Source organism: Octopus bimaculoides, chromosome 10 (genome assembly GCF_046866305.1).
Source record: "Octopus bimaculoides isolate indiv1 chromosome 10, ASM4686630v1, whole genome shotgun sequence".
In the NCBI taxonomy this organism is placed as follows: domain Eukaryota; kingdom Metazoa; phylum Mollusca; class Cephalopoda; order Octopoda; family Octopodidae; genus Octopus; species Octopus bimaculoides.
This window is the reverse complement of record NC_142937.1, coordinates 46,695,625-46,705,357: the sequence shown is the minus strand read 5'-3', so window position 1 is coordinate 46,705,357 and position 9,733 is coordinate 46,695,625. Positions and strand designations below refer to the sequence as shown.

The 9,733-nt window shown below is 37.7% G+C and overlaps 1 protein-coding gene across 3 annotated transcripts in view; it reads right to left on the bottom strand.

The window, feature by feature from the left end:
- The window catches only part of LOC106874137 (tubulin polymerization-promoting protein family member 2), a 73,921-nt gene that overhangs the window by 2,245 nt on the left and 61,943 nt on the right, over positions 1-9,733 (bottom strand). For all 3 annotated transcript variants that reach the window (XM_014921766.3, XM_014921757.3, XM_089358596.1), the window contains exon 3: positions 9,056-9,224. In XM_014921766.3, the coding sequence (XP_014777252.1) occupies positions 9,056-9,224 (169 nt within the window). The remainder of the gene's footprint in view (positions 1-9,055; positions 9,225-9,733) is intronic.

Below are 9,733 nucleotides of genomic sequence, written 5' to 3'. Positions count from 1 at the left end.
CCCGAAATTGCTGGCTTTGTGCGAAAATTTGATACCAATATTATTATTATCATTATTGAATGCGACGAGCTGGCAGACTCGTTTCTGTGCAGAAGAAAATGTTTAGGAGGAGGAGGATGTTGTTACCGTAACCATGGCGTTGTGTCTGTCGTCCACAAGCTAGACAACCAGGTAAGGAAGGAAATCGAAACTGAAAAAGACTGATATAGCTGTTAAAATCTACACGTCACTATTCAATACTTGAAGACATTTTCCGAATATGTTTATTGAGTTTCGAGTAGGTCTTCATTGTTATGTAGCTCAGTAACTTCTCGTGGCTCTTTGTTAATACTCAACGCCTAACACCATCAACAAAATAGGCTACTTATTGTTCATACATCCTAATGTAAATATCTAACCACTCAGAGTATGACCCGTTTTAATTTTAGTGTGGATGGAGTGGGTGGCACCTACTTTACCGAAGTGTTAAGGACACCTAACCAAGGTATATCTTGACCTTTCTTTTACTTGGTTCAATCATTGGACTGTGGCCATGCTAGAGCACTATCTTGAATGGTTTTAGTCGAAAAAAAACAGTCAAGAACTTGTTTTTAAGTGTGACATTTATCTTATCAGTCTTTTTGCCTGAGCTGCTAAATTACGGGGACGCAAACAAACTAACACCGGTTGGCAAGTGATGTGAGAGGGACAAGCACATACATATATACGACGGGTCTCCGCACAGTTTCTGTCTGCCAAATTCATTCATAAAGCTTTAGTCAGTCCAAGGCTATAGTAGAAAACGCTCAAGATGCTGCGCAGTGAGATGGAACCTGAAACCATATTTTTGCAAAGCTAGGTTCTTAAGCACAGTCCTTCCTGCATCTATATAACAACACATGTATGCATTTCTGACAATATCCGGTCGGTTAGACATGCTTTGTTCATAATTTAGTATTATAAAGTTCCAGAAAATAATAATTGTACTTCCTGGCGTCGAGTTGGCCATTTTGTTTTCTTTGGCGTGCTCGCTAAAGAGTGCAAGGTTTTTCACAAGCAAATTTTGATCTCAGATTATGGTTATCCATCCTAAATAAACCATGTCTTTGTATTGCTCAAAAGGAATAGAAAAATACGCAGCCTATAAGCCATCAATAGTGTCTATGTGTTCTTTAAACCACTAACAAAACCATCTTAGTATAATGTGAAAGCGCTAAGGCAAGTTTCAAGTAAATATTGATGTCCCATCTTCGAGAAGGAACATCCACGTCAGCAAGGAAGTACAATGTAAGTTTTATGTCATTATCTAGTGAGTTTGTTTGCCTGTTATCTTTTTTAGTCAAAATGGCTGGTAGTACATGTAACACATTTAACACATTGGTAGAGTTGTTATAACGTCGGACAAAATGCAAAATGCCTTACGGTATTTATTTTGGCATCTAAGTTCAAATTCAATCGAAATCGACTTCACTTTTCATCCCTCCAAGTTCGATAAAGACAGTATCAATCTAGGGCAGTAGATTTATAGAAACGTTACAGCCTCGGACGAGATGCTTTGAGGTATTCGTTTTGGCTCTTTGCGTTGTGAATTCAAATTCTTCCGTGGCCTGTGTAACAGCCTTAACCCGTCGCCTGATTGAACACTACTACCTTACCACTTGGGTGTTTTAAGCAAAATCCACTCTGTTGCAAGCATTTAGGCCAGGCCACCATTTTGAAGTTGCTTTCCTTCTGCCCTCTCTCTCACTCTCTCCCTTTTCTCTCTTTCCCTCTCCTCCTCCCTTTAACTTCATTTAATGCCTCATCAAAATAAGCCAATAAAGCACACTTCAGTTACACAATGATCCTGCAGTTTACATTAAAATATACACTTCTGTTGATTGAGAATTTAGGCTGTCTTGTGCAAGAATCTATCACATTCACTTAGAAGAAACTTTTAGCGTATGTTTGTAGCTCGTTCTATGACGACTATGCAAACACTTGCCTTGTCTTTATGCGGTAATCCAGCCTCTTTGATAAGTTAAAACCGCATTCTAGTATGGTAACCACGGTGGATATTATGTAGTTCAACTCAAAAGAACACCTTGATATTCAGGACTACGAACGGTAAATCAAACAACGATTAATTAATTGGTTAAAATGTTTGCCAATTGACAAATAAAATAATGAAATAGAACCGGTGCATGTGTAAATTAATGGCATTATGAACCTCCCAAGATACAAGAAATTTAAACGGAAAGTGATTTTTATATAAATATTAAAAAAAAGTATCGGCAGATGATTAGTGATTGACAAACATAATTGTTGATAGAAAAAGTTTGAGAAGATAACACCAGAATTGTTTTCAAACGTCGATAGAAGTTATTTATTTCTTTGGTACAAAGCCATAAATTGGGGGGGGGGGAGTATAGTATATTAGATAGATAGATAGATAGATAGATAGATAGATAGATAGATAGATAGATAGATAGATAGACAGATAGATAGATAGATAGAAAAGAGTAGGAAATGCTCAGCTGAAAACAGTTAAAAATTACTTTTATATGTCTCGGACGAAAGGATAGTCTCTTTGTTTTGTATTATCGACCTTAGAAAAGGGAAAAGAAAAGTACATAAAGCCAATTCCGACAAGATTTGAACCCAGAACGTAGACAGCTGAAACGCTATTAAAACATTCATCTAGTTCTCTTTTGTTTCTGCCCCAATCACCACTCTAACAATGTAAAAATTACAAACCACACACACACACACAAATTACAGGGTAAGGCCAGCTCCAGATTAAGATAAATTGATATCCTAAACATAGCCCAAGAGTGGTGTCCTATCGGACATTCTATTGTGTAACTGATGAGACATTAAAACAAATGGAGAGTGAAAAAACAATAGATTTCTTTTAGGTCGTCTCCCAGGTCAGACTCTGAATATATTTTACGTTAAATAGCAGTAATCAATTTAAGCAAACTGGCGCAGTACCCGGCAAAAATAATGAAGTTTATTTCTGCCTCCTTTCGGTAATTTTTAGTCTTTCTGTTTCAAGCTCCACATATTTTTGTGTTTCAGTTTGTCTACTCACCTGATGACCTCTCTCACGTGTTTGAGAACTACACACACACTCTCTCTCTCTCTCTCTCTCTCTCTTTCTCTCTTTCTCTCTCTCTCTCTCTCTCTCTCTCTCTCTCCCTCTCTCGCCTTATCTCTCTCCCCTTTTCTCTCCGTCTTTCCCAACCCGGTCAATCGCCCGCTTATCTATTTATTCAACTAATCAACTTCCCTTTATAATACTTTATTTTTCATCCACCTTTCTCAGCGCAGTCACCGCCTTCTCCTTCTACATTACCTCTTTTACTCTTTTACTCTTTTACTTGTTTCAGTCTTTTGACTGTGACCATGCTGGAGCACCGCCTTTTTTGTCGAGCAAATCGACCCCAGGACTTATTCTTTAGAAGCTTAGTACTTATTCTATCGTTCTCTTTTGCCGAACCGCTAAGTTACGGGGGACATAAACACACCAGCATCGGTTGTCAAGCGATGTTGGGTGGACAAACACACACATACAAACATACACACACACATACATATATATATATATACATATATACGACGGGCTTCTTTCAGTTTCCGTCTACCAAATCCACTCACAAGGCTTTGGTCGGCCCGAGGCTATAGTAGAAGACACTTGCCCAAGATGCCGCGGAGTGGGACTGAACCCGGGACCATGTGGTTGGTAAGCTAACTACTTACCACACAGCCACTCCTACCTCTCCATTTCTCCCTCACATCTGTAGATTTCTACCATTTTTCTTTCTATTTCTGCTCTCTTTTCCTATCTCTTTCCTTCTGACCTTTCCTTGATCCACTCTCTATTTCACTTCTGCTTTTCAACTGAATTTATAATGATTAAGCTTGTGTACGCGTGATTGAAATTGATTAATCTAGCCTGTTTCATAATGTTATCATATTACCTCTTTAAGTTCTTTTCTGCTTTCATCCTAACCTTAGATCACACAGTGCAACATTGCATTCTGTAAAGTTATTAAGTGCTTGTGGCTTGCGATATCTATCTCTCCTTCAGTTGTGATCGTATCGCTATTAAAAATAGTTCTATCTCATATGCTTTGTAACTGTCCCATATAGCAGTGTTTTATTTAGCATGTCATATTTTGGGACAGATCTCGGTCCTTAACCAAGGTTTTAGTGGGTGTGTACAACACATAGACACACTTACATACACGCACACACATACACGTACACACACACACACACACACACACACACACACACACACACACACACACGTACATACACATACAACACACACGCATATTTTCATACATGTATTTATATACACACTCATACACATACATGCATGTATGTATGTGTGCGTGAGCTTGTGTGCGTGAGCTTGTGTGCGTGAGCTTGTGTGCGTGAGCTTGTGTGCGTGAGCTTGTGTGTGTGTGTGTGTGTGCGTGTGTGTGTGTGTGTGTGCGCGCGCGCGCGTGCGTGCGTGAGCTTGTGTGTGTTGGCTAGGCTACTAAATGTTCTACGATGTGTCTTTTATTTATATTGATATTTACATCGAGATGTCTCTGGCTGTGGTATTTGTTTCAGCTTCTTACATTCAGGTTTCAAATTCTGCCGGGATCAACTTTGCCTTCCATCTCTCTGAGACCAATAAAAGTAATTCGAATCGAGTACTTGGATTGTTTTCATTGACTTATGCTTCATTCTAAATTATTGTCTTTGTGTCTAAATTATTATTATTGAAAGCAATGGACGGTCATGAGACAAAAATTACTTAAAAGCATTTGTTCCGGCTCTTTAGGTTCTCAGTTCAGTTCCCATCAACATCGACTTCACTTTTCATTCAAGTACGGGGGTCGATAGTATCGACCATCTCATACCGTGTACCAACAATTACTTTGTACTTAGAACTAATTTGTAAATACTTCTTCCAGGAATTGATGAATGGTTAAAAAGCTCGCTTTGTAATCACATGGTTACGAGTTCATTCTCACAGCACGGCACTGGCCGACTAATGCCTTATGTGTGAATTTGATAAACGGAAACTGTGTGGAAGCCCATCGTATATATATGTGTATGTGCGTGTGCGTGCGCGCGCTTGTGTGTCCCTTTACCACCACTTGATAAGTAGTGTTGGTTTGTTTATGTCCCAGTTCCTTAGCCGTTCGGCAAAACAGACTGATAGAATAAATATCGGACTTTATATAAACATAAGTATAGGGAGTCGATTAGTTTGACTAAAACCCTTCAAGACGGTGCTCCAGCATGGCCGCAGCCCAATGACTGAAATGAGTAACACATAAAAAGTAGAAGATACCTCAAACACTTCTCTGGCGTTAAGATTGGGAAAGATTTCATTTAAGAAACTGCCAGAGGAAATTTAAGCAGGGTTGTGTTTTTATCATTTATATTATCTGGTATAATGTAGCATATGTTTTAGACGTAACAGGAAAAGTGAAGGCAATTACACTGGCATTCTTCAGCCTCATTAAGGTTTAAATTGGGAATTGATAAAACAGGTAGACAACTTAAATCTTCTCTCACTTTAACTCTCTTTTCCGTTATGTTTTAAACGTTATACAAATGTACCCCCAAAGTTTTATCAATTTCACGTGTGAGCACACACACACACACGCGCAGACGAGCGCACATGCATACATACATACATACATACATACACACTTAATTTATACTTCCAGTTTACAGATAACGGAAGTTCCGGATTCTAAGAAGCAGTCTTTCTATGTATATACCATTGTAGGTAGGACTGTGTGTGCGCGCGCGTGTGTGATTGTACAGATCTATATCCAGTCTATGGAGGCGCGTGGCTTAGTAGTTAGGGTATTGTACTTATTAAAGTAACATTGTGGTTCCAATTCCTGGACGAGGTGGTCCGTTGTGTCCTTGAGCAAGACACTTCATTTCAAGCTGCTCCAGTTCACTCAGCTGGTAAACAATGAGCAATCCTACAACGGACCAGCGTTCTATTCGGGTAGATACTCTTTACTTTACTCTTTTACTTGTTTCAGTCATTTGACTGCGGCCATGCTGGAGTACCACCTTTAGTTGAATCAAATCGACCCCAGGACTTATTCTTTGTAAGCCTAGTACTTATTCTATCGGTCTCTTTTGCCGAACCGCTAAGTTACGGGGACTTAAACACACCAGCATCGGTTGTCAAGCGATGTTGGGGGGACAAACACAGACACACAAACATATACACACACATACATACATATATATATATATATATATATATATATATATATATATATATATATATATATACACATATATACGACGGGCTTCTTTCAGTTTCCGTCTACCAAATCTACTCACAAGGCTTTGGTCGGCCCGAGGCTATAGTAGAAGACATTTGCCCAAGGTTCCACGCAGTGGGACTGAGCCCGAGACCATGAGGTTGGGGAATACATAAGCCACAGAATCCGGGAAACTGGTCTTATGGACCTATAGCTCGGGAAGGACCTTTGATCCTTCTTTTTATACCCAGGTTATATTTAAACATTTATAATAACTGGTGCATTTGGTTTTGTGAGTAAATGCTTAATTAACAGTCTGAATAAGCTGAGGTTTTCAGAAGAAATCAAACAGCTAATTTGCATATTACAAATACAATCTGTAAGTGGAACAGTAAAAATATGCAAGACTTTCCTCAAGTTTATAATGTGAATTCGTTTCTGTTATCTACATTCCAACGATGGAGCTTTATACCTTTATTAGAAACCAGCCTTTTCATTACAGGAAGACTTCAAATAATTAAAAACAGAAGAGAACATTTAGCATACAAACATACACACACACACACACACACACACACACACACACACATACACACTCACACACACATACACACACATACATACATATATATATATATATGTATATATATATATATATATATATATATATATATATATATATATATATATATATATATATATATGAGAGTAAATCTGTTAATAAAACATTAGTTATTTCTTGAATGATCACTCAAAGCCATCAAAAGAACTTCTTATATACAGAGAGATAAACATTATTCTTGTGGTTAAGCAGATCTACGAACAAAAGCCTTTGTTTGAGATATGGTATATCCAGTATTTCATTATGCTAACTACACACGTATTCTTCCCGTTTTAAGACAGTATGGTGTGATGTGAGAAAGATTTGGTTGCTGCTTCTAGCAGATTGAACAACTACGAAAAGGCTCTGTCTTTGGTTACAGATAAAATCTGTGCTATCATGAAATAGTCCAACGTCCTGGCAGGGTACATGTGGTTTGTTTATTAATAGGTTAAAATTAAAATGTGTCTCTAGCCTGTAGACTCATTAGGTCAAACCTTATTACAGTTTTCAAGACATTAGTGAATGAGAGCACAAGGCCTGCCGTTCTTTCATAATATGTCAGCGTTACTGGGTGATATGACGTTCAATATATTTGAACCATGTTACTGATATGCCTTTATAATTAGTTACACAGTCAGGTGTGGCTCTGTGGTTGAAAAGCTTGCTTCCCAAAACTGTGTGGTCTTGAGTTCAATCCCACGGGGCGACACCGTGGATAAGCGTCTTCTCATATAATCCTGGCCACCCAAAGCATTGTGAGTGGATTTGGAGGACGGAAACTGAAAAAAAACTGTCATGTATATGTGTTTGTGTGTCTTTATGTTATATTTATCTCTCAGCACTGCTTGACAATTGATGTTAGTTTGAGAACGATAGAAGTACCAGATTTCAAAAATAAGTATTGAGATCGGTTTCTTCGACTAAACCCTTCAAGGTGGTGTCCCAGCATGGCCGCGGCCTAATGATTTAAACACGTAAAAAGTAAACAATCAATTATCAATACCCCAATATTCGTAATTAAAAATAGAATTTATAATAATAGTTTCAAATTTTGGCACAAGGCCAGTAGTTTCCGGGGGTGGATAAGTCGATTACATTGACCCCAGTACGCAATTGGTACTTATTTTATCGATTCCGAAAGGACGAAAGACAAAATCGACCTTAGCAGAATTTGAACTGAGAACGTAAAGGCGGACGAAATGCCGCTAAGCATTTTTCCCGGTAGGTAACGATTCCGACAGCTCACCACCTTAATGATAATAACAATAATAATCCTTTTCTACTAAAGCACATGTCTGAAATTTGTGGGGAAGGAAATAGTCGATTACATTGACCCCAGTGTTTTACTGGCACTTAATTCATCGACCCCGAAAGGAGAAAAGGCGAAGTCGACCTCGACGGAATTTGAAATCAGAACGTAAGGACGGACGAAATGCTGCTAAATGTTTTGCCCGTCGTACAAACGATTCTGCCAGCTCGCCGCCTAAATAATAATAATAATAATAATAATAATAATAATAATAATAATAATAATAATAATAATAATAATAATAATAATAATAATAATAATAAATAATAATAATAATAATAATAATAATAATAATAATAATAATAATAATAATAATAACAACAACAACAACAACAACAACAACAACAACAACAACAACAACAACAACAACAACAACAACAACAACAACAACAACAACAACAACAACAACAACAACAACAACAACAAGAGTACTCAGATAGCGCAAACCTCTGCCATAGAAAAACCAACGGCCTCTCAACGATTAGCCGGAGAGGATTTTTAAAATGAGAATATCTGAAATAAACTCGACTGCTCTCACAAACGAGAATGCTAAAAACGAACCTGACCGCTCTCAAGTAAAAATAACAGGAAAAATTATTCAGAATTCTTGTCCGATACCGGATCGATCCCCAAATCTAATCAGTTCATGCTAGTCACTTGGCGAAACATCCCTGAGAGTTTCATCCGAATCCATCCAGCGGTTTTTGAGATATCTCGTCCACGGACAAGCAAACAAACAAACACGACTGAAAAGGCGGAGGTAATAATAATAATAATAATAATAATAATAATAATAATAATAATAATAATAATAATAATAATAATAATAATAATAATAATAATAATAATAAAATAATAATAGTAATAATAAAAGTTACATACCACTTCTTTAACATTTGGCCTTCCAGTAGATAATTTGGTGACGAAACTTTGGTAGTATTTCTCCACTTTAGGGTCATCCAATGGTAATTTAAGATCTTTTGATTTTAATTTAGCGTATTCATGGGCACAGCCACGTATAAATTGCGGGAAATTCTCCATTAACATATATCTGAAAGAATTATGGATTAATTAAGGCGTGAGACCCATGGAGTGAAAAAGAATACAATTGTATACAGAATATTGGTTTCAAATTTTAGTACGAGGCCAGTATTTTCGGGGAAGAGGTTAGTCGATTACATGACACCAGTGCTCAGCTGGTATTTGCTCTATCGACCCCAAAATGATGAAAGGCAAAGTAGATCTCGGCGGAATTTGAACTCTAAAAGTAAAGACGGACGAAATGCCGCTAAGCATTTTGTCCAGTGTAAAAAGAATTTTGCCAACTCGCCACCTTGATTATTCTTTTATTCTTTTACTTGTTTCAGTCATTTGACTGCGGCCATGCAGGAGCACCGCCTTGAAGGGTGTTAGTCGAAGGAATCGATCCCAGTATTTATTCTTTGTAAGCCTAGTACTTATTCTATCGGTCACTTTTACCGAACCGCTAAGTAACAGGGACCACACCAGCATTGGTTGTCAAGCGATGGCAGGGGACAAACACACACACACACACACACA